The following is a 26809-nucleotide window of genomic DNA, read 5'->3' on the forward strand; positions in this document are numbered from 1 at the left end:
CGATTTAGACAGCTAGCCAAGCCAACCGGTAGCAAGCTAGCATAGGATGGAGTCTGTTGTTAGCCACCTCTTGCGTTCGGTCAGTAGATTAGTGGGGTTCCGTGTGGTAGAGGGGATTAATCCAAATCACACAACAACAAAAATAAGAACAATAGATATAGTTATAGAGGCCCGAGAAGAAAACATAATAATTCAAATAAATAAATTGTCCGAATTGTCTATTCAGAATAGCAGCCGGAAAGACAGCTAACGGTTAGCGGGCCGCAGATGGGCGTTCCGGTAACGTCGCGACAGAGGAGCCAGCCGGATCTCCTTCAGGTAGATAACGTCGGCAGTCCGGTTGTGAAGGCCCGGTGGGGCTCCGCGTAGGCAGTGAAACGGGTCCGGATAGGTGACTGCAGCCCAGGAGTGAATGATGGAACTCAGGCGTGATTGACGGAGCTGGCTAGCACCGGAACAATCGATGTTTGCTCCGGAATCGACGAAAGCCGACTGTCACACGGATAGCAGCTAGCTAGCTGTGAGATCCGGGTATGAATGTCCAGAGAGCAGTTGAAATCCAGGGACATGGAGAGAAAAATTGGTCCGGTATGTTCCGTTCCGAGCCGCGCTGCGCCGTACAAAACTGGCGATAGATTTTCGATAGATTTTCGAACTAAAGGACTGCCGATGACCACAAACCGTGGTTAGCTTCTGATTAGCTTCTGGGCTAGCTCCTGGCTAGCTTCTGGATAGTTTCTGGCCAGCCTCCTGGAGTTTCTGGCTAGCTTCCTGAAGGATTGCAGATCTGAGGTAAATAATACTTTTTTATAAATATAAATTGGTGAGGCTGGTTGCAGGAGAGTGTTTAGAAGATGAGTTGATGGAAAATAAAAATAAAATGTATGTGAAAAAAGTTGTAAATATATATATATACAGGACACGACAAGACGAGGACAAAAGACGTCTGAACTGCTATGCGATCTTGGATGAGGGTCCTACTAAAAATAAAAAAAATAAAAATAAAAATACTAGTAATCCTACTAAAAATGCACTGTCAGTTAAGATCACCACTTCATTTTAAGAATGTGAAATGTCAGAACATTAGGATAATTATTTAATTATTTCATCTCATTCCCAGTGGGTCAGAAGTTTACATACACTCAATTAGTATTTGGTAGCATCGACTTTGAATTGTTTAACTTGGGTCAAACGTTACAGTTAGCCTTTCACAAGCTTCCCACAAGTTGGGTAAATTTTGGCCCATTCCTCCTGACAGAGCTGGTGTAACTGAGTCAGGTTTATAGGTCTCCTTGCTCGCACACACTTTTTTCAGTTCTGCCCACAAATGTTCTATAGGATTGAGGTCAGCGCTTTGTGATGGCAACTCTAATACCTTGACTTTGTTGTCCTTAAGCCATTTCGCCACGACTTTGGAAGTATGCTTCGGGTCGTTGTCCATTTGGAAGACCCATTTACGACCAAGCTTTAACTTCTTGACCGATGTCTTGAGCTGTTGCTTCAATATATCCACATACTTTTCCACCCTCATGATGCCATCTATTTTGTGAAGTGCACCAGGACCCTCCTGCTGCAAAGTATCATCACAACATGATGCTGCCACCCCCGTGCTTCACGGTTGGGATGGTGTTCTTCGGCTTGCAAGCATCCCCCTCCCCCTGAGCGGTATGACGGCTGCATGGTCCCATGGTGTTAATACATGTGTATTATTGTTTGTACAGGTCAATGTGGTACCTTCAGGCATTTGGAAATTGCTCCCAAGGATGAACCAGACTTGTGGAGGTCTACAATTATTCTTCTGAGGTCTTGGCTGATTTCTTTTGATTTTCCCATGATACCAAGCAAGGAGGCACTGAGTTTGAAGGTAGGCCTTGAAATATATCCACAGGTACATCTCCAAATGACTTGAATTATGTCAATTAGCCTATCAGAAGCTTCTAAAGCCATTACATAATTTCCTGGAATTTTCCAAGCTGTTTAAAGGCACAGTCAACTTAGTATTTGTAAACCTCTGACCCACCGGAATTGTGATACAGTGAATAATAAGTGAAATAATCTGTCTTAACAATTGTTGGAAAAATTACTTGTGTCATGCACAAAGTAGATGTTCTAACCGACTTGCCAAAACTATAGTTTGTTAACAAGAAATTTGTGGAGTGGTTGAAAAAGTGCATGTAATCTTCCAACTTCAACTGTACCTACACACATATCTACCTACACACGGTTAATGTTATATATATATATATATATATATATATATATATATATTTAGATCTAAAAGGATACCTTTAATGTTTCACTATTTTTATGAAATACACTCATCTGAAGAGCCTCCACTAACTGTCAGATATTTTGAGTGTACTCATGCTTAGGTTTAAGATGGGAAGGTTAAGACAATTAAGTCACAATAATGCAGAGGGTCTACTATGGGGTCTACCACCCATCAACCATGGGACCAGCTCAAGCATTGTAGCTAAACTGCTTAGGTAGAACGCAAGCATTCTGAAGTAGATCATGACAAGGTGAAATAAAATTGCAATTTAAGCTAATGCCAGGAAAAAGACAAACCATCTAGCCAGCTAATTAACGTGTAGTTTGAAGATTACAAGGTGAAGACAACAGGGTTCTAATATCCCATAACTCTTTGCAAATCATGAGACCAGCTTTGCTAATTAAAAACTGCCCTCGTAGTCATTATATTTCTATAGGCGGTAGGCTACACTTCTGGGCAGATCACGCTAGAATCCTGTATGGAAGATATCCATATTACAGGGATTTGCACTAGAGCTATCCCTCAAAAGGCCTTACAATCCCCAGCCACTTTCTCCACGTCAAATACAATAACGTTCCTCTGCAGAGAATGACAATATGTTTCGATTTGATGTGCGACATGAGAGATATGCACTTGTTATGTCAGTGTCATTTCAACAATAATCTTCATTTTAATTTGACTTTACAAACAACAAGAGGGCTTAATTGGAGTATATTTCTTCGGAGCCTAGACCTATATAAAATAACTTAACTGGCTGAGGTAGGCTATGAGGCTTAACAGCCTAATAGAGGTAGGACTGGTCAAAAATGTAGCATCCTACATAAAACAATAATTGAAAGAAAAAAAGTCTGCATTTTCGAACTAAAACAATGTAACCAATAATTAAACACTGTCTCCTCTGAACAGTTGATGTTGTAATATGTCTGTTACTTGAACTCTGTGAAGCATTTATTTAGGCTGCAATTTCTGAGGCTGGCAACTCTAATGAACTTATCCTCTGCAGCAGAGGTAACTCTGGGTCTTCCTTTCCTGTGGCGGTCCTCATGGGAGCCACTTTCATCATAGCGCTTGGTGGTTTTTATGACTACACTCAAAAAAACGTCAAAGTTCTTGAAATGTTCAGAATTGACAGACATTCATGTCTTAAAGTAATGATGGACTGTTGTTTCTCTTTGCTTATTTGAGCTGTTCTTTACATAATATGGACTTGGTCTTTTACAAAATCTTCTGTTGTTCGTGAGTTGTTTATTACATAATGTTGCTGCTACCGACTATTATGACTGAAAAGAGCTTCTGGACATCAGAAATGTGATTACTCACCTCAGATTAGAATTAGTTTTTCTTCCATGAGTAGGACAGGAGGGATATACTACAGACACCCGACCAGGCCCAGATCCCCGTCATTCGCTGGAGAAGGAAACTGAGATTTCGCAGAAAAAGATCAGGGTGCCTTGTAAGGATCAGGGTGCCTTGTAAGGCTAATCTGCCTTTGCCCACATCAGTGACTGGCTTAATCAATAAAAGCATTGAGGACGTAGTCCCCAAAGTGACTGTACACATTCCCCAACCAGAAGCCACGGATTACAGGCAAAATTCGCACTGAGCTAAAGGGTAGAGCTGTCGCTTTCAAGGAGCAGGAATCCCGCTATGCCCTCTGACGAACCATCAAACAGGCAAAGCGTCAATACAGGACTAAGATCGAATCGTACTACACCGGCTCCGATGCTAGTGTAAGGCTGGTCATGGCTCACATTAACACCATTATCCCAGAAACACTAGACCCACTACAATTTGCATACTGCACCAACAGATCCACAGATGATGCAATCTCTACTGCACTCTACACTCCCCTTTCCCACCTGTACAAAAGGAACACATATGTGAGAATGCTATTCATTGACTACAGTTAAGTGTTCAACACATCCGCCACGCTGATCCTCAACATGGGGGCCCCTCAGGGGTGTGTGCTCAGTCCCCTCCTGTACTCCCTTTTCACTCATGACTGCAGGCACAACTCCAACACCATCATTAAGTTTGCCGATGACACAACAGGGGTAGGCCTGATCACCGACAAGGATGAGACAAACTATAGGGAGGAGGTCAGAGACCTGACCGTGTTGTGCAAGGACAACAACCTCTCCCTCAACGTGATCAAGACAAAGGAGACAATTGTGGACTATAGGAAAAGGAGGACCGAGCACGCCCCCATTCTCATTGACGGGGCTGTAGTTGAGCAGGTTGAGAGCTTCAAGTTCCTTGGCGTCCACATCACCAACAAACTAATATGGTCCAAGCACACTAAGACAGTCGTGAAAAGGGCACCACAAAACCTATTCCCCCTCAGGAGACTGAAAAGATTTGGCATGGGTCCTCAGATCCTCAAAAGGTTCTACAGCTGCACCACTGAGAGCATCCTGATGGGTTGCATCACTGCCTGGTATGGCAAACTGCTCAGCCTCCGACCGCAAGGTACTACAGAGGGTAGTGTGTAAGGCCCAGTACATTACCAGGGCCAAGCTTCCTGCAATCCAGGACCTCTATACCAGGGGTTGTCATAGGAAGGCCCTAAAAATTGACAAAGACTCCAGCCACCCTAGTCATAGACTGTTCTCTCTGCTACCGCACGACAAGCGGTACCGGAGTGCCAAGTCTAGGTCCAAGATGCTTCTAAACAGCTTCTACCCCCAAGTCATAAGACTCCTGAACAGTTAATCAAATGGCTACCCAGACCTTTGAATCCCCCCCCCCCCCTCTTTGCTGCTGCTACTCTCTGTTATTATCTATGCATAGTCACTTAAATAACTCTACCTACATGTACATATCAACACCGGTCCCCTCGCACATTGACTCTGTACCGGTACCTTCTGTATACAGCCCCGCTATTGGTATTTACTGCTGCCCTTTAACTATGTGTTATTCTTATCTCTTACTCTTTTTTTGGGGGAGGGTTCTTAAACTGAATTGTTCGCTAAGGACTTGTAAGTAAGCATTTCACTATCAGGTCTACACCTGTTGTATTCGGCGCATGTGACAAATAAAATACAATTTGATTTGAATTCAACTATTAAACTTTAAGAAGGCACTACTGTTAATTGAAATGCATTCCAGGTGACTACCTCATGAAGCAGGTTGAGAGAATGCAGAGAGAATGCCAAGAGTGTGCAAAGCAGTCATCAAGACAAAGAGTGACTACTTTGAAGAATCTAAAATATATTTAGAACACTTTTTTGGTTACTACATGATTCCATATGTCTTATTTCAAAGTTGATGTCTTCATAATAATTCTACAATGTAGAAAATAGTAAAAATAAAAAACCCTTAAATGACTAGGTGTGTCCAAACTTTTGACTGGTACTGTGTGTGACCGAGTACTGTGTACTCACCCTAGCAGAGCTGGTTAGGCTGTTATGTTATCCAGAGCAATGGTGACTGCGACTGTGTTGTCAGACTGTCAGTTCGTAAATTCAGAGAATTTTGCGTTCAGAGCGCACACTGGACGCTCTGGCCTATGAGTAGGGTTGATCTGAACATTCTGACCTCACAGCGGCAGTCAAGCATCCAAGCTAACTGGCTAACATTGGCTAGCTTGCTAGCTATTTCCAGACACATAATGACACTCTGACCATTTTGTTGGCCCTAGCAGAGCTGGTTTGGCTGTTCTCATGTTATCCAGAGCGTAGGTGACTGTAACTGTGCTGCTGGCAACAATTGAATTATGCTTTTTTGCCTAAGTTTACTGACACCGGCCATATTCAATGGGGTTTGAGCGTTAGTAAATACGTCAGTTATTCTGAGCTCTAGCATGCTCAGACAAGAGTGCTCTGAAATCGGAGTAGATGGCCAGACTGAATTTACGAACAAACCCGAAATGGTTACTTGCATAGCGGAGTCTTTTGTTGCAAGGCAAAAGCCATATCTCGGTGTTCTTCTGCCCATCTTTATATTTTCTTTTGATTGGCTAGTCTGAGATGGCTTTTTCTTTGCAACTCAGCCTAGAAGGCCAGCCTCCCGGAGTCGCCTCTTCACTGTTGACGTTGAGACTGGTGTTTTGCAGGTACTATTTAAAGTAGCTGCCAGTTGAGGACTTGTGAGGCGTCTTCTTTCTCAAAATAGACACTCATGTATTGTCCTCTTGCTCAGTTGTGCACCGGGGCCTCCCACTCTTTCTATTCTGGTTAGAGTCCATTTGCGCTGTTCTGTGAAGGGAGTAGTACACAGCGTTGTACGAGAGCTTCCGTTTGATGACAATTTCTCGCATGGAATAGGCTTCATTTCTCAGAACAAGAATAGACTGATGAGTTTCAGAAGAAAGGTCTTTGTTTCTGGCCATTTTGAGCCTGTAATCGAACCCACAAATGATGATGCTCCAGATACTCAACTAGTCTAAAGGCGGCCAGTTTTATTGCTTATTTAAACCAGCACAACAGTTTTCAACTGTACTAACATAATTGTTAAAAGGTTTTCTAATGATCAATTAGCCTTTTAAAATGATCAACTTGGATTAGCTAACACAACGTGCCATTGGAACACAGGCGTGATAGTTGCTGTTAAATGGTACGCCTACGTAGATATTCCATAAAAAAAGATATATCGCCGTTTCCAGCTACAATAGTCATTTATAACATTAACAATGTCTACACTGTATTTCTGATCAATTTGATGTTATTTTAAAAATGGACAACAAAAGAAAATTCTAAGTGACCTCAAAGGGTAGTGTGTATATATTTTGTTAACCTATATTTAACCAGGCAAGTCAATTAAGAACACATTTTACATTTACAATGACAGCATGGACAGAAGATCCACAATAATACCTTGTTTGTCATTAGTTTTCTACACTATTTTAAGCATTTAAGCTTTTAATTAATGTCTGTGACAGATCAAATATATGTTTTTCTGTCATCATAGAAACACTGTCTGCAGTAATCTCTTTCAATCACTTATTTTTTACCCACCCTCATTTAGCATAGAGATCCATTTAAAGATGTCGGGGGTAACTTTTTTGAAGATCTCTCATAATAACAAACACCAGGTTGAGGAGCTGTGGTGATAACGAGATATCAAGCAGCAAGCAAGTGGTTGTTCATTTTCACAACTCCCTCTGGCCCCTACCAAATCTAAATATGAGAATAATGTCCTCGCTTTTCCAATCAATAGCTATTTGTGTATATCAATAGAAGAATTTGGAACCCGCGACCCATGGTCATTACAGAGATCAACTGTAAGACCCTGCCCTACCTGCTGTGCTTGCCTCCTGACAGGTCATCATTGCAAAAAAATATATATGTTCTTAATTCACTTACCTGTATTGATTAACATTTAATATAATTAAAATAACAAAGAGGAGGGGGTGAGTCTCAGATGAAACTGACTCGGAGGCCGTGTGAGCCAAAGCACTGTGGGGACTGACCTGTGGTTCGGAGAACACCTGCTGGATGTTGTTGATGGGGCCGCAGGGCACGCCTGTCCCCTCAAACCTCCTCAGCCACTCGCCTGTCAACTCTTCCAAGAACCTGGGAGCCGGGGAGGAAGAAGAAAGGGCGGGGGGGGGGGGGGGAGTTGTGGTTTGAAGAGACCGCAAAGTGAAGCTTTCAAAATTACAGCAGGGGACGAGGAGTCGGAGGCCACAGCCGGAGCTGTTCCAGAGACACAACAACTCCAGCAAGTGTATGTGGTCATATGTAGACCCTGCACTCAGCTTCCTGCCTTGCCCTCGATCGCAGAATATCCTAAGATGGCAAGAGTGAGGCACTCTCTCTCGCACTTGCTCTCTCTTCACCCACAATCCCCAGCAGTTGTACACTCACCACACACACAGGCGTGCATACTCGCCTACACACATGAACTTCGGAATAAAGAAACACTTGCCTGAAAGCCAGAAAGAAAAATACGCACCCCAAAACAACAACATTGACGAATACGCTGATTCGGTGAGCGAGTCTATTAGCAAGTGCATCAGCGATGTCCTACCCACAGCAACTATTAAAAACATTCCCAAACTAGAAACCGTGGATTGATGGCAGCATTAGCGCAAAACTGAAAGCGAGAACCACTGCTTTTAACCAGGGCAAGGTGTCCGGGAACATGACCGAATACAAACAGTGTAGCTATTCCCTCCGCAAGGCAATCAAACAAGCTATGCGTCAGTATAGAGACAAAGTAGAGTCACAATTCAACGGCTCACGGACTACAAAAAGAAAACCAGCCCCGTCGCGGACCAGGATGTCTTGCTCCCAGACAGACTAAAACAACTTCTTTGCTACAGGGCCCGCTACCAAAACCTGTGAACTCTCCTTCACTGCAGCCGATGTGACAAAAACATTTTAACGTGTTAACCCTTGCAACGGATGCAGGCCCAGATGGCATCCCCAGCCATGCGCAGACCATCTTGCTGGTGTGTTTACTGACATATTCAATCAATCCTTATCCCAGTCTGCTGTCCCCACATGCTTCAAGAGGGCCACCATTGTTCCTGTTCCCCTAAGGTAACTGAGCTAAACGACTATCATGAAGTGCTTGGAGAGACTAGTCAAGGGCCATATCACCTCCACCCTACCTGACACCCTAGACCCGCTCCAATTTGCTTACCACGCAAATAGGTCCACAGACGACGCAATCGCAACCACACTGCACAAACCCATCTGGACAAGAGGAATAACTATGTGACAATGCTGTTCATCGCCTACAGCTCAGCATTTAACACCATAGCACCCTCCAAACTCATCATCAAGCTCGATACCCTGGGTACCAATAACAACAAGCTCGATACCCTGGGTACCAACAACGACAAGACGGCCCTCAGTGTGGTGTCAGGAATGTAACCTCACACTCAACGTCAACAAAACAAAGGAGATGATCGTGGACTTCAGGAAACAGCAGAGGAGCACCCCCCCATCCACATCGACGGGACAGTAGTGGAGAGGGTAGTAAGTTAAGTTCCTTGGCGTACACATCACGGACAAACTGAATTGGTCCACCTACACAGACAGCGTGGTGAAGAAGGCACAGCAGCGCCTCTTCAACCTCAGGAGGCTGAAGAAATTTGGCTTGTCAGCAAAAGCACACAAACTTTTACAGATGCACAATCGAGAGCATCCTGTGGGGCTGTATCACCGCCTGGTACGGCAACTGCTCCGCCCACAACCGTAAGACTCTCCAGAGGGTAGTGAGGTCTGCACAACGCATCACCGGGGGAAAACTACCTGCCCTCCAGGACACCTACGCCACCCGATGTCACAGGAAGGCCATAAAGATCATCAAGGACAACAATGACCCAAGCTACTGCCTGTTCACCCCGCTATCATCCAGAAGGTGAGGTCAGTACAGGTGCATCAAAGCAGGGGCCGAGAGACTGAAAAACAGCTTCTATCTCAAGGCCATCAGACTGTTAAACAGCCACCACTAACATTTGAGTGGCTGTTGCCATCATACTGACTCAATTCCAGCCACTTTAATGAAGGAAAAACTTATGCAAAAAAGTATCACTAGCCACTTTAAACAATGCCACTTAATATAATGTTTCCATACCCTACATTACTCATCTCATATGTATATACTGTACCCTATATCATCTACTGCATCTTGCCATCTTTATGTAATACATGTATCACTAGCCACTTTAAACAACGCCACTTTTATGTTTACATACCCTACATTACTCATCTCATATGTATATAACGTACTCTATACCATCTACTGCATCTTGCCTATGCCGTTCTGTACCTTCACTCCTCCATATATTTTTAGGTACATATTCTTCATCCCTTTACACTTGTTTGTATAAGGTAGTTGTTGTGGAATTGTTAGGTTAGATTACTCGTTGGTTATTACTGCATTGTCGGAACTAGAAGCACAAGTATTTCGCTACACTCGCATTAACATCTGCTAACCATGTGTATGTGACAAATAGAATTTGATTTGATTTTACACTGCTGTCCGATAAGGTCATGTCCGAATACCCATACTAGCGTTCTAAATAGCAAACATTTTCACATTTAATTTTTTTATAGTAAGTGAAACTGAAAAAAATGTGTATGCTTTAAATGCCAGGATGTCATACTAATTTCTGCTTTTGATCTAGTACAATTATCTGGACATATTGAGGAAGATAATTGTATTTTGAGACCCATCTGTGTCTGACCACAGGTGACAATCAGCTCTGGGGATGCACTGTACCAAAATGAACGATTGGCGGGAATCAACACAATTGTGCCTTAGCTGACACATTCTAAGTAGCATGAGACTAGAATGTTATTTGTTGCTTACTTCATTAGTTTTTACTTAACAGTACATTCTACATAGTATGCAGTAAAATGAGTACACAGTATGCAGTTTAAACAAGTAGTAGACAAGCCAGATTTCGGACACGGTCAGTGTCATGTAACGAGTCACCCTCCTCCGGTGGTATTAGATAACGTCCCATTGTTAAATGCCTCCGATCCCATCACGCCCCTTGACCCCTTAGAGAGGAAACAGCCGACCGGGCCTGGGGCCCAACGAGTGCTTTTCATGACAAAGCGACTAGAAGGGAAGGCAGATGAAAACATCTGTGTGATGGTCTCTGTGTCCTGTTGCCTTTTCTCTACGCCACATCCGTTACAGGCTCTCTGGCCAAACTGAGAACTTGCAGACTTACCAAACAACACATGAATATAGATGAGGAAAGCCTCTAGCTAAAAAAAAAATAATAATTGCCATAAGTCCGATTTAAAAAAAACGTTGTTTACTGTGAAGAAGGAGGCTTTACCTCTGGGAGAGGATGTGAAGCAGCTCTTGGCGATGCTGCACTCTGAGTGTGTTGCTTTTGTACTTGGGCTCGTCAGACAGATGATTCAGGCCTAGCATCTGGAAACACAAAGTCTATACTAAGTCACTTGGAAGGGATTCTGGGTGACAGTTCAGTGATACTAGTAGCACTGTGAAATACTAACCCTAATAGCAAACTGCGACAGAAAATATGAACTAAAAGTAACATTTAAGCCCAATATGAAATTGCAAGATTATGTATTTTATGCTGTTTGATAATGCATGAAGGGTCATGCTACTTACTTTGCACACTTTGACAAACTGCTTGTCGTTGCCCGCAGCCACAACCAGGTATCCATCTTTGGTTCTGAAACCCTGAAATCAAGATTCAAGGCTTTTCATTATTTTTTACATTTTTCTACATTGTAGAATAGTGAAGACAAACTATGAAATAACACATATATGTAATCATGTAGTAACTAAAAAAAAGTGATAAACAAACCAAAATGTATTTTATATTTGAGATTCTTCAAAATGGCCACCCTTTGCCTTGATGACAACTTTGCACACTCTTGGCATTCTCTCAACCAGCTTCATGAGGTAATGACCTGGAATGATTTCAATTAAACAGGTGTGCCTTGTTAAAAGTTAATTTTGTGGAATTGTCTTTTCTTCTTAATGCATTTGAGCCAATCAGTTGTTTTGTGACAAGATGGGGGGTATACAGAAGACAACCCTATTTGTTAAAAGACCAAGTCCATATTATGGCAAGAACAGCTCAAATAAGCAAAGAGAAACGACAGACCATCATGCCTAGAAGGCCAGCATCCCGGAGTCGCCACTTCACTGTTGACGTTGAGACTGGTGTTCTGCGGGTACTATTTAATGAAGCTGCCAGTTGAGGACTTGTGGGGTGTCGGTCTCTCAAACTACCCACCCTAATGTGCTTGTCCTCTTGCTCAGTTGTGCCGGGGCCTCACACTCTTTCTATTCTGGTTAGAGTCAGTTTGCACTGTTCTGTGAAGGGAGTAGTGCACAGCGTTGTAGGAGATGTTCAGTTTCTTGACAATTTCTCACATGGGATAGCCTTCATTTCTCAGAACAAGAATAGACTGACTGAGTTTCTGAAGAAAGGTTTTTGCTTTTGGCCATTTTGGGCCTGTAATCGAACCCACAAATGCTGATAGTCCAGATACTCAACATGTCTAAAGAAGAAGGTCAGTTTTATTGCTTCTTTAAATCAGCACAAGTTTTCAGCTGTGCTAACATAATTGCAAAAGGGTTTTCTAATGATCAATTAGCCTTTTAAAATGATCAACTTGGATTAGCTAACACAACGTTCCATTTGAACACTGATGGTTGCTGATAATGGGCCTCTGTAAGCCTATGTAGATATTCCATAAAAATAAAGAAAATCTGCCGTTTCCAACTAAAATAGCCATTTACAACATTAAAGTCTACACTGATGTTATATTAATGGACAAAAACAAGGACATTTCTAAGTGATCCCAAACTTTTGAATGGTAGCGTATATATCTATCACACACACACACAGTGCCTTCAAAAAGTATTCAGACCCATTGACTTTATCCACATTTTCTTAGGTTAAAGCCTTATTCTGAAACTTATTAAATTGTTTCCTTCCCCTCATCAATCTACACATAATAACCCATAATGACAAAGCAAAAAACTATTTTTTTGACATTTTTGCTAATTTATACATTTCCATTTCCATAAGTATTCAGACCCTTTACTCAGTACTTTTTTGAAGCACCTTTGGTATCAAGTGTTCTTGGTTATGATGCTACAAGCTTGGCACAGCTGTACCTGGGGAGTTTCTCCCATTCTTCTCTGCAGAACCTCTCAAGCTCTGTCAGGTTGGATGGGGAGCGTTGCTGCACAGCTATTTTCAGGTCTCTCCAGAGATGTTCAGTCCCAGTCAATGAAAAACATCCCCACAGCATGATGCTGCCACCACCATGCTTCAACTTGGGATGGTGCCAGGTTTCCTCCAGAAGTGACACTTGGCATTCAGCCCAAAGAGTTCAATCTTGGTTTCAATCGACCAGAGAAACTTGTCTCTCATGGTCTGAGAGTTTAAGGCGCCTTTTGGCAAACTCCAATCGGGCTGGCATGTGCCTTTTACTGAGGAGTGGCTTCCGTCTGGCCACTCTTCCAAGTTGTAGAAACATCAAGGATGATCAATGGAAACAGGATGCACCTGAGGTCAATTTCAAGTCTCATAGCAAAGGTTCTGAATACTTATGCAAATAAGGTACCTGTTTTTCATTTTTATACATTTGCAAAAAAAAATCTAAAAACCCTGTTGATGCTTTTTCTTTCTGGGGAATTGTGTGTAGATTGCTGAGGATGTTAATTTATTTAATCCATTTTAGAATAAGGCTGTAACGTAACAAAATGTGGAAAAAGTCAAGGGTCTGAATACCTTTCGAAATCACGGTATATACAAAAAGTATGTGAACACCCCTTCAAATTAGTGGATTTCGCTATTTCAGCCACACCCGTTGCTGACAGGTGCATAAAAATTGAGCATACAGCTATGTAAACATTGGCATTAGAATTGCCTTATCAAATTTCTGCCCTGCTAGAGCTGCCCAGTCAACTGTAAGTGGGGCGGCAAGTAGCCTAGTGGTTAGAGCATTAGGCCAGTAACCAAAAGGTTGCTGGATCGAATCCCCGAGCTGACAAGGTAAAAATCTGTCGTTCTTCCCCTGAACAAGGCAATTAACTCACTGTTCCCCAGTAGGCTGCCATTGTAAATAAGAATTTGTTCTTAACTGACTTGCCTAGCTAAATAAAGGTTAAATAAAAAAAGATCATTATTAAACATTTTTAAAGTGCAGTTATTGTGAAGTGGAAACGTCTAGGAGGAACAACCGCTCAGCCACGAAGTGGTAGGCCACACAAGCTCACAGAATGGAGAGTGTTGAAGTGCGTAAAAATCGTTTGTCCTCGGTTGCAGCGCTCACTGAGTTCCAAAGTGCCTCTGGAAGCAAAGTCAGCACAATAACTGTTCGTCAGGAGCAGTGGAAAAACCTTCTCGAGTGATGAATCACACTTCACCATCTGGCAGTCTAATGGATAAATCTTGGTTTGGCGGGTGCCAGGAGAACACTACCTACCCCTATGTACAGCGCAACTGTAAAGTTAGGTGGAGGAGAAATAATGGTCTGGGTCTGTTTTTCATGGTTCGGGCTAGGTCCCTCAGTTTCAGTAAAGGGAAATTTTAATGCTGCCGAACACAATGATGTTCTAGACGAGTCTGTGCTTCCAACTTTGTGGCAACAGTTTGCAGAAAGGCCCTTTCCCGTTTCCGCATGACAATGCCCCCGTGCACAAAGCGAGGTCCATACAGAAATGGTTTGTCGAGATCGGTGTGCAAGAACTTGACTGGCCTGCACAGAGCCCTGACCTCAACCCCATCGCACACTCTTGGGATGAATTGGAATGCCGACTGCGAGCCAGGCCTAATCGCCCAACATCAGTGCCCGACCTCAATAATGCTGTTGGCTGAATAGAAGTAAGTCCCCGCTGCAATGTTCCAACATCTAGTGGAAAGCCTTCCCAGAAGAGTGGAGGCTGTTATAGCAGCAAAAGGGGACCAAACCTATAGTAATGCCAATGATTTTGGAATAAGATGTTCGATGAGCAGGTGTCCTGATACTTTTGGTCATGTAGTGTAGTTTAACAGACTGATCTGTAATAGACAAATAAACTATGGCAGAGAAGCAGAGAGAGTGGTTATTTTGTTTTAAAATTATTGCTTTGGTTAAATCCCGGTTTGTTCAGTCATCGACTAAGGGCAACATTTATTTTATGCAACAATGTTTGTTGTAAGGAGATGATTATTTAACTAGAGCATTATCATGCTGAAACATGAGGTGATGGCGGCGGATGAATGGCACAACAATGGACCTCAGGATCTCGTCACAGTATCTCTTTGCATTCAAATTGCCATCGATAAAATGCAATTGTGTTCATTGTCCGTAGCTCATGCCTGCCCATACCATAACCCACCATAAGGCACTCTGTTCACAATGTTGAAATCAGCAAACAGCTCGCCCAAACGACACCATGCACATGGTCGGCGGTTGTGAGGCTGGTTGGAATATCCTGAAAAATTCTCTAAAATTACGTTGGAGGCGGCTTATGGCAAAGAACTGAACCTTCAATTCTCTGTCAACAGCTCTGGTGGACATTCCTGCAGTCAGCAGCCAATTGCAGGCTCCCTCAAAACTTGAGACATCTGTGGCATTGTGTTGTATGACAAAAATGCACATTCTAGTGCCATTTTATTGTCCCCAGCACAAGGTGCACCTGTGTAATGATCATGCTGTTAAATCAGCTTCTTGATATGCCACACCTGCCAGGTGGATGGATTATTTTAGAAAAGAAGAAATGCTCACTAACAGGGATGTAAACTAATTTGTGCCCAACATTTTAGAGAAATATGTATTTTGTGCATATGGAACATTTCTGGTATCTTTTATTTCAACTACTGAAACATGGAGCCAACACTTTACATGTTGAATTCATATTTTTTTCCTTTGTGTAGTTATAAAGTTATGTTGTATTTTGAGTGGAACACCCCTTTAAGGTTTAGTAACCCCTCTAAAAGTTCCATACAGATCCAGAGCAAGAGACCATGAGTTCACCAACCAGATGTTCTCGGGGGAACCAATCAGGCTACTGATCTGGACATTACTTGGTTCGCTAAATCACAGAGACACTCAATGATATGGTAACAGGAATGGAGGACAAAACAACAGATGACAACAAGGAACCTCTGACCCTTGAACCGAAACTTCCTTGAGAGTTCGGTGGAGATCCAGTAGTTTCTTTCCCAATTCCCATACACTACTTCAAGAGACAAAACAGTCATCAACTTCCCGCTTTCTGTCTTGCATTTGTTGACAGTGTTGTCTCGACGGGGAGTGATTTAAAAGGCATAACCTTGCAACCACCCGGCAACCCCTCAAGTTTTTTCAACCCTCCCTCACTCTGGAGTAAATCAAGACATGCTTCATTGTTTGTCTGGGGTGATACACCTTAAAACAAAGCTTCGATTCATGTTGCTATCCCCTTTTAGCCCCCACATTTTTGCAGCTTAGCTTCCTTGCCAGCCAGTGGCACAAAGGGAACTAGGGAACAAAGTGCACAGACAGTGGTTAATGAGATTTTGTTTTGACAAACTTTTAGCCATCAGATCAAATTATTTCAAATTAAGGAAGGGGAGCGATGGTGGAGGACTGTGGCAGAAAAGAGAGGGGAGACAAACCAGTTTCCCACTGGGCCCAGACAATCGCCCTTTAAACTGCTCTGGAACACTTTAGACTCAGACAGCTCTGTAGACAGACAGGCCCAGTTTGATGCCTCTCTGACCTAATGCAAGTTCCCTCGATTGTCCTCCCACCAGGGCACCTCACATGCTGGCATGAATCCTGACAGCGAGGAACAACAGTGATAAAATGGAGTCGTCAGTTTCCTTGGCTGGCTCATTGGACAATAGGCTAAGCTCACTTCACTCACAGAACAGCCCAATAGTTTGGTTTTCATGATAATAATGAATTATGAAATATTTAATAGAAACAAAAAAAACAAGCATGAAATATTTAATGAAAAAACAGAAAAAATATGGAATATGAACTCAATTTCAAACCTGGACAACCTTTCACATTCCAACAACTAGTTTCCTTGACAAAATGTATTATCCCTCTGAATGGGCCACAACACAAAATAATCCTCCAGTCCCATAATCCCCATGCTACATCATATATAGGTGAAACATTTAATTACCAGAGTGTTTGATGTTGTCAATTTTGCCAAGTAACCTGAAGCCCAAACACCCCCCACAAAAAAAAAAAATTAACTAGACTCTTGGTATTATCTCATTCGAATGACTTAGTATCTTGTTTGAACAACTTAATTGTTATTTTGTCAAATTAGGTCTCATTTGTTTTGCAAACCGTGTAATGATAGTTGGAGCCATTCATTTACTGATTCCATCCATTGATATGAATATTCAGGGACAGTTCTTTGATACAAAATAAGCCCTGCTTTAGGCTATGCCAGGAGCATATAATTGAGAATAATTCGAGCAGATTTTAAAAAAATGGTGTTGGCTTCTCACCCATTCCAACCCCACCCACAGTATCTAAATCTAATTTATATTCTACTTTCTAACATTAGGATATGTAGTTTCTATTTTGAAGGACTTCAAATGTATTAACAGAGGTTTTAGGTATGCAATACATAGGCTGTAATATATACTGTAATATATATATTTTTTTAAATATTGGAATACTAACACCATTATATAAATCAATTAAGCTAAAACATCTTAAGTAATTTGTAAATAATAAAAGGGCAGTATTAATTTATTTTCATAAATAAAAAGGAATAAATAAACTCAAACTGCAGCGGTCAAATGATTTGTGCAAAGAAGCAAGCACCAACAAGCTTCACATGTGCATTGAGTGTGGGAAATATGCTCTACAAATTAAAAGGCTGTAGCAACCATTACACGGTCTGACAAGCTGCAAATGATGCCTATTAGACAAAATACAAATTAAGTCGTTCAAATTAGATAATAAGTTGTTCAAACGACTTAGTATCTTGTTTGAACAACTTAGTATCTCCTTTGAAGGACTAAGTAAGAAGTTATTCAAACGAGAAAAGTTGTTCGACTGCGATACAAAGTCGGTCGACTGAGATACAAAGTTGTTCCAACAACTTACGTTGAGGTACGTTAAGGTAAAAAAAGAAATGAGGTAATTCAAGAGTCTACGCTTATTCTTTTTTTAATTCCTGGGGCATCAGTGAGTCTAGTAGTCTGGTTATTTGAAACTGAGAGACTATGGCAGCTGTGACTAGATATGGAGGTAACAGTATCTAACCATTAAGGTTTGGAGCTGAGCTGGGACGAGAAGGCCACATGGCTTGGGAACATCACCCTGCTTGCTTTGATTCCAGGTCATCTTCTCAAATGACTCATGAGCAGTCTGAGGCAAGCTCAGTCTCTGGCAAAGGCTGGGGCGAAATTTGTTTAACAGTTTTCTCTACACCTGAAAAAGTTTGGGAAAATAGGTTTTTCCAGGATGCTGACGATATGTGAAACCTCTATGTAAGACCTAAATTACTTTGATTGGCATTAGAGTCATGACACATTATTGTAATTTAGATACAATGTTTTTCCAGGACAATATGTGCAACAGCCTGCCACTTACAATGTAATCAAATTTAACAATATTCTGTTTTCACTAGTACAACAATGGACTGTCAAATCATCCACTGCATTAATTATCTGGGTTAAGATGCAAATCAAAACTATAATGATGATATAATCTTGAAGCCAATTCATAACAGTATGGGACTGAATACGGAAGTAAAGCAGAAGAGGTCATCACTTTACATCAGATTGTGAACTGTGTGCAGACAAAGAGCACCAGATGAAAGAGAAGTCTGCAGAAACTGTTTCCTATGAAGGTCCTTCTGAAGTCTCCCACTTCTGTGGAACGAGTTTAATGTCTCTCCTCCTCCATAAAAGTCACTAGTCAATGCTACACACAGCTACGGGGCAAAGAGTTACAAACAAGAGGAGAACCCGTCTCCTTGATCCTAAAACTGGATACCCTGTTAAACAGGCCGCATCCCCTCTCATGTGTGGACCGGAACTGGCCGCACTGCACATAACACAGCCCAACCATAATCCAAACCAAAGCCACGGTTTCATCCCAGGCCCAAGGGAGAATGGCATTGTGGGTAGAGTGTACACTTAGGGAGAGCCGCTACAAGGGCCACTCATTGGACCAAAGATACTGGCCTTAATATCATGTTCACACAATAAGACCCAACCCAATGAATGTACATTCTCCCTCCTACTAAAAACAGATGTGCGGGGACATAAACTAAACATGTACTGTATATCAACACTGACATTCAGAGAAAATAATATCATTCAAATCAATTCTCAAACTGGCAATATATGCATGTAAGACATGAAAATACGTACACGGAAACAAATCCATAACATTTACTTATTTAAACATACAGAATCACAACAGTCATGCATATTCTCACACACTAACACACCACATTGATATATATTTTCCCTCTTTTATTATTCTATCCCAATACAGAGACCAAACGGTTATAGGAAAAATATAAATTATGGCCATTCCCACAGTAGGCCTACTTGCGGCGAGTAAAACACAGCTATCGAATTACATGTAAATGTCAGATGGAAAACCCAAATGATTCATTTTCTGATTAACCAAAAATCTTTCCGTCCACAGATATGCCTTATTTTGTGGGCCCAGGCACTTAATCAAACTCCAATACCAGAATTAAAACAAACCGCATGATCCCTCTTGTGCCATAATAAAATATACGGCTGACTTAATTTGGCACAACGTCCTTTTCGATTTGTAAATGGGTGTTCTAGTTGAGAAGACCTCATATAAGCATATTCCAACCAACTGGTCTGTTACAAGCAGATAAAGATGTATTTTTCATGACAAGATTAAGACATTAGGGGAAAGACCGCACCTGACCACAACTACATAAAACGCACCGCAATTATGTCATTTTAGCACATTTTGCATGCCTATGTGGGTTTATTAATCAGTTTAGTCTGAAAATGCATTTAAAAAAATGTTCTACATGGATAAAATGGCAAGGTTTGGACCAATTCTCCGCCCATCTATCTGCAGTTAATCTCCACAAGACTAATCACAAAAGCAAAAAGGAAACCAAAAGAAACAGAAATCAAATAATTTATATGAATCCATTGACGCATCTCCAACATATCAGTCATTATAAAAACATTATGCAATACCAGTCAAACGATTGGGTTTTATTTTTACTATTTTCTACATTGTAGAATAATAGTGAAGACATCAAAACTATGAAATAACACATATGTAATCATGGAGTAACCAAAAAGGTATTAAACAAATCAAAATATATTTGAGATTCTTCAAAGTAGCCACCCTTTGCCTTGATGACAGCTTTGCACACTTTTGGCATTCTCTCGGCATTCTCTCAACCAGCTTCATGAGGTAGTCACCTGGAATGCATGTAAATTAACAGGTGTGCCTTGTTAAAAGTTAATTTGTGAAATTTAATTCCTTCTTAATGCGTTTGAGACAATCAGTTGTATTGTGACAGGTTGGGGTGGTATACAGAAGATAGACCTATTTGGTAAAATACCAAGTCCATATTTGAGCAAGAACAGCTCAAATAAGCAAAGAGAAATGACAGCCCATCATTTGTTTCAGACATGAAGGTCAGTCAATCCGGAAACATTTCAAGAACTTTGAACGTTTCTTCAAGTGCAGTCGCAAAAACCATCAAGCGCTATGATGAAACTGGCTCTCATGAGTACCGCCACAGGAATGGAAGATCCAGAGTTACCTCTGTTGCAAAGGATACGTTCATTTGAGTTACCAGCCTCAGAAATTGAAGCTCAAAAAAGTTTTGAGTTTAAGTAACAGACACATCTAAACATCAACTGTTCAGAGGAGGCTGCATGAAATCAGGCCTTCATGGTTGAATTGCTGCAAAGAACCCACTACTAACGAACACCAATAAGAAGAAGAGACTTGCTTGGGTAAAGAAACACGAGCAGTTGACATTAGACCAGTGAAAATCTGTCCTTTTGTCTGATGATTCCAAATGTGAGATTTTTGATTCAAACCGCCGTGTCTTTGTGAGACACAGAGTAAGGTGAACAGATGATCCCTACATGTGGGGTTCCCACTGTGAAGCATGGAGGAGGTGTGATGGTGTGGGGGTGCTTTGCTGGTGACAATGTCTGTGATTTCTTTAGAATTCAAGGCATACTTAACCAGCACAGCTACCACAGCAATACGCCATCCCATCTGGTTTGCTCTTAGTGGGACTATCATTTGTTTTCAACAGGACAATGACCCAACACACCTCCAGGCTGCGTATTGGCTATTTGAAGGAGAGTGATGGAGTGCTGCATCAGGTGACCTGGCCTCCACAATCACCTGACCTCCACAATCACCTGACCTCAACCCAATTGAGATGGTTTGGGATAAGTTGGACCACAGAGTGATGGAAACGCAGCCAACAAGTGCTCAGCATATGTGGGAACTCCTTCAAGACTGTTGGATAAGCATTCCAGGTGACCCTGGTTGAGAGAATGCTACGTGTGCAAAGTTGTCATCAAGGCAAAGGGTGGCTACTTTGAAGAATCTCAAATATAAAATATAATTTTTGGGTTACTACATGATTCCAAATGTCTTATTATACATTTTTTATGTCTTCACTATTATTCTACAATGTAGAAAAGAGTAAAAATAAAGAAAAACACTTGAATGAGTAGGTGTGTCCAAACTTTTGACAGGGACACTCTACCACTTAAACAACACACAGTGTAACCCAGATTGCTCAAAAAGCAGATGGGACAGAATAATATAAATACGCCGCTCAGCTCAATGTATAATAAATTGGATGAGGAACAAAACACCTATTTATTGCCCCCATTCTAAATGTAATCCAAATTGTAAGTACAGTAACGGCTAAGTACAGGAAATGAGGGGAAAATCTACACCAAGCAAAATAGCCATTTTTTCCCACAAAAATAATGCAAGGACAAAAGTAATTCACACTAATATTTTGTGATTGAAATCTATCCTCAATGTTCAATTGATTTTTACATGACGCATCTACCTCTAGCATCTACCTCCTCTGCATAAATCTCTATGAGGTGCAGTGTAAAAAAAAATCTTTATTGAGATCAAAATGGAGTGCGCCGTTCCTCCCAGTGTCTTTGCTTAATAAAAAGAGCAGTATGAGAGCTCACTCAAGCTTCCCCTGCAAGCAACCTGAACCAAGGCCAAGCTCCCTCTTGAACCCATTGAAATCCATTTCGAATGGACTCAAGAGGTGGTGGGCTGTTTTCTAGTGCAACAAAACAAATAACGCATCTTGATTTAGTGAGACAAAAAGACTAGGCGCGACTTTGGTCTCAATGGGCATTCCCCTGCTAAAAGAAAGCTGAAATATGAATAGAAAATAAATGAGGCCAATATCAAAATAGGGTGGTGAAGCTTCTTCTTTCAGGTGTAGTTTTGTATGAGAATCATACATGAAAACAAGCGATAGTAGGAGGTAGACCTAATAGTGTACTAATACTAATCAAGTGCCGAGTCTGCCATTTTGTTGTTTCTCAAATTAATGAGTGGGCCTTTATCAGTACCAACTCAGTGGCCTTGTGGTTAGTGTCTGTCATGAGATCAGAAGCTAGGGAGTTTGATCCCTGGCCAAGTCATACCAAAGACTGTAAAATGGGACCCAATTCATCACTGCTTGGCACGTAACTTTGCATTCAGTGGGTTAGCAAACCAGCACATGCTGCCAACAGACTTTAAAACTACTGCTGAGCCTGCAAGGCCAAGCGTTTGCAACTTCATATTAACGTTTAAGTAAGTTCATGGAATGTTTAGCACAATAGATGTGACAAATATTGGATTGTATAAATAAGACAAAATGCACTCTTAAGAACAACCTGGGGAGGTAAATACAATTACTCCCATAAGAGGTTGCTATTTCAGTATTTGAAAGAAAACAAACCCAAAAACAAAGTGGAATTATTAGAGGTATACATGTCTCCATTTAATGTAGGTATGAATGTTCAAGCAGTAAGCCTGGTCTGAATGGATCATCACTTCATGGAGTACAGAGCAAAAACAACAGCAAATTTGTCACTGTCCCAATACTTTTGGAGCTCACTGTAGATAAATTATACCTGACCAATTGGAATCCACACTTCAAGATTGTTTTGATCACACGGAATGGGGTATGTTCCGGGTAGGCTACGAGAATAACATTGACGAATACACTGATACGGTGACTGGAAGTGAATAGGAGATCTTGTAACCTCTGTGATTATTAAAACCTACCCTAAACAGAAAACGTGGATCGATGGCAGCATTCGAATAAAACTGAAATTGCGAACCACCGCATTTAACCATGGCAAGGTGACTGGGAATATGTCAGAATACAAACAAATGTAGTTATTCCCTCCGTAATGCAATCAAACAGTATAGAGACAAAGTGGAGTCGCAATTCAACGGCTCAGACACGAGCCGTATATGGCAGGGTCAATCACGGACTATAAAGGGAAAACCAGCCACGTTGTGGACACTGACGTCTTGCTTCCGGACAAGTTTAACACACATTGCCACCAACGCGGCCTTCTTCTCCGTGGCCGACGTGAGCAAGTCATTTAAGCATGTTAACCCTCGTATGGCTGCCAGCCCATACGACATCCCTAGCCGTGTCCTCAGAGCATGCGCAGACCAGCTGGCTGGAGTGTTTACGGACATATTCAATCTCTCCCTATCCCAGTCTGCTGTCCCCACATGCTTCAAGATGGCCACCATTGTTCCTGTACTGGTGAAGGTAGGTGAAGGTAGGAAGGTAGGTAGTGGCCACGCACACCAACTCAAATCATCAAGTTCGCAAAAGACTCAACAGTAGTAGGCCTGATTACCAAAAATGAAGAGACAGCCTACAGGGAGGCGGTGAGGGCCGAGGGAGTGTGGTGCCAGGAAAATAACCTCTCACTCAACGTCAACAAAACAAAGGAGCTCATCAAGGACCTCAGGAAACAGCAGAGGGAGCACCTCCCTATCTACACTGCTCAAAAAAATAAAGGGAACACTAAAATAACACATCCTAGATCTGAATGAATGAAATATTCTTATTAAATACTTTTTTCTTTACATAGTTGAATGTGCTGACAACAAATTCACACAAAAATGATCCATGGAAATCAAATTTATCAACCCATGGAGGTCTGGATTTGGAGTCACACTCAAAATTAAAGTGGAAAACCACACTACAGGCTGATCCAACTTTGATGTAATGTCCTTAAAACAAGTCAAAATGAGGCTCAGTAGTGTGTGTGGCCTCCGCGTGCCTGTATGAACTCCCTACAACGCCTGGGCATGCTCCTGATGAGGTGGCAGATGGTCTCCTGAGGGATCTCCTCCCAGACCTGGACTAAAGCATCCGCAAACTACTGGACAGTCTGTGGTGCAATATGGCGTTGGTGGATGGAGCGAGACATTATGTCCCAGATGTGTTCAATTGGATTCAGGTCTGGGGAACGGGCGGGCCAGTCCATAGCATCAATGCCTTCCTCTTGCAGGAACTGCTGACACACTCCAGCCACATGAGGTCTAGCATTGTCTTGCATTAGGAGGAACCCAGGGCCAACCGCACCAGCATATGGTCTCACAAGGGGTCTGAGGATCTCATCTCGGTACCTAATGGCAGTCAGGCTACCTCTGGCGAGCACATGGAGGGCTGTGCGGCCCCCCAAAGAAATGCCACCCCACACCATCACTGACCCACCGCCAAACCGGTCATGCTGGAGGATGTTGCAGGCAGCAGAACGTTCTCCACGGCGTCTCCAGACTGTCACGTCTGTCACATGTGCTCAGTGTGAACCTGCTTTCATCTGTGAAGAGCACAGGGCGCCAGTGGCGAATTTGCCAATCTTGGTGTTCTCTGGCAAATGCCAAACGTCCTGCACGGTGTTGGGCTGTAAGCACAACCCCCACCTGTGGACGTCGGGCCCTCATACCACCCTCATGGAGTCTGTTTCTGACCGTTTGAGCAGACACATGCACATTTGTGGCCTGCTGGAGGTCATTTTGCACGGCGCTGGCAGTGCTCCTCCTGCTCCTCCTTGCACAAAGGCGGAGGTAGCGGTCCTGCTGCTGGGTTGTTGCCCTCCTACGGCCTCCTCCATGTCTCCTGATGTACTGGCCTGTCTCCTGGTAGCGCCTCTATGCTCTGGACACTACGCTGACAGACACAGCAAACCTTCTTGCCACAGCTCGCATTGATGTGCCATCCGGGATGAGCTGCACTACCTGAGCCACTTGTGAGGGTTGTAGACTCTGTCTCATGCTACCACTAGAGTGAAAGCACCGCCAGCATTCAAAAGTGACCAAAACATCAGCCAGGAAGCATAGGAACTGAGAAGTGGTCTGTGGTCCCCACCTGCAGAACCACTCCTTTATTGGCGATGTCTTGCTAATTGCCTATAATTTCCACCTGTTGTCTATTCCATTTGCACAACAGCATGTGAAATGTATTGTCAATCAGTGTTGCTTCCTAAGTGGACAGTTTGATTTCACAGAAGTGTGATTGACTTGGAGTTACATTGTGTTGTTTAAGTGTTCCCTTTATATTTTTGAGTAGTGTACATAGACAGGACCGCAGTGGAGAAGGTGGAAAGATTCAAGTTCCTTGGCGTACACATCACTGCCAAAGTGAAATGGTCCACCCACAGCGCCTCTTCAACCTCAGGAGGCTGAAGAATTTTGGCATGTCACCTAAAACCCTCAAACTTGTACAGATGCACAATTGAGAGCATCCTGTCGGACTGTATCACCGCCTGGTACGACAACTGCAGCGCCCGCAACCACAGGGCTCTCCAGAGGGTGGTGCGGTCTTCCCAACACATCACATGGGGAAACTACCTGCCCTCCAGGTCACCTACAGCACCTGAAGTCACAAGAAGGCCAAAAAGATCATCAAGGGCAACAACCACCCGAGCCACTGCCTGTTCACCCAGCTATCATCCAGAAGGCCAGGTCAGTACAGGTGCATCAAAACTGGGACCCAGAGACTGAAAAACAGCTTCTATCTCAAGGCCATCAAACTGTTAAATAGCCATCACTAGCACATTCGAGGCTGCTGCCCTATATACATGGATTGAAATCACTGGCCACTTTAATAATGGAACACTAATCACTTTAATGTTTACATATTTTGCATTACACATCTCATATGTATATACTGTATCTTAGTCTATGACAATGCTCAAACAAATATTTACAGTTGAAGTCAGAGGTTTACATACACGTTAGCCAAATACATTTAAATACAGTTTTTCAAAATTGCTGACTTATAATCCTAGCAAAAAAATCCTTGTCGTAGGTCAGTTAGGATCCCCACTTTATTTTAAGAATGTGAAATGTCAGAATAATAGTAGAGAGAATTATTTATACGATCTTTGTCGCAATGTGCAGTTGCAAAACGTAGTCTGGCTTTGTATGGCAGTTTTGGAGCAGATGCTTCTTCCTTGCTGAGCGGCCTTTCAGGTTATGTTGATATAAGACTCATTTTACTGTGGATATAGATACTTTTGTACCCGTTTCCTCCAGCATCTTCACAAGGTCCTTTGCTGTTGTTCTGGGATTGATTTGCACTTTTTGCACCAAAGACGTTCATATCCAGGAGACAGAACTCGTCTCCTTCCTGAGCGGCATGACAGCTGCGTGGTCCCGTGGTGTTTATGCTTGCGTACTATTCTTTGTACAGATGAACGTGGTACCTTCAGGAGTTTGGACATTACTCCCAAGGATGAACCAGACTTGTGGAGGTCTAAAAGAAAATTACTGAGGTCTTGGCTGATTTCTTTTGATTTTCCCATGATGTCAAGCAAAGAGGCACTGAGATTGAAGGTAGGCCTTGAAATACATCCACAGGTACACCTCCAATTGACTTACATTATGTAAATTAACCCATCAGAAGCTTCTAAAGCCATGACATCATTTTCTGGAATTTTCCAAGCTGCTTAAAAGGCACAGTCAATTTAGTGTATGTAAACTTCTGACCCACTGGAATTGTAAATTATATTATAAGTGAAATAATCTGTCTGTAAACAATTGTTGGAAAAATTACTTGTGTCATGCACAAAGTAGATGTCCGAACCGACATGCC

At 42.3% G+C, this 26809-nt stretch overlaps 1 protein-coding gene across 6 annotated transcripts in view; it reads right to left on the bottom strand.

Annotated features, from left to right (window-relative positions):
* Positions 1 to 26809, bottom strand: part of sugct (succinyl-CoA:glutarate-CoA transferase) — a 162176-nt gene that overhangs the window by 94343 nt on the left and 41024 nt on the right. For all 6 annotated transcript variants that reach the window (XM_021563085.3, XM_021563086.3, XM_021563087.3 and 3 more), the window contains 3 exons: positions 11321 to 11392; positions 11019 to 11116; positions 7683 to 7785 (listed from right to left, as the gene is read on the bottom strand). In XM_021563085.3, the coding sequence (XP_021418760.1) occupies positions 7683 to 7785; positions 11019 to 11116; positions 11321 to 11392 (273 nt within the window). The remainder of the gene's footprint in view (positions 1 to 7682; positions 7786 to 11018; positions 11117 to 11320; positions 11393 to 26809) is intronic.

This window comes from Oncorhynchus mykiss, chromosome 15 (genome assembly GCF_057628025.1).
Source record: "Oncorhynchus mykiss isolate SJ-2025 chromosome 15, ASM5762802v1, whole genome shotgun sequence".
Classification (NCBI taxonomy): domain Eukaryota; kingdom Metazoa; phylum Chordata; class Actinopteri; order Salmoniformes; family Salmonidae; genus Oncorhynchus; species Oncorhynchus mykiss.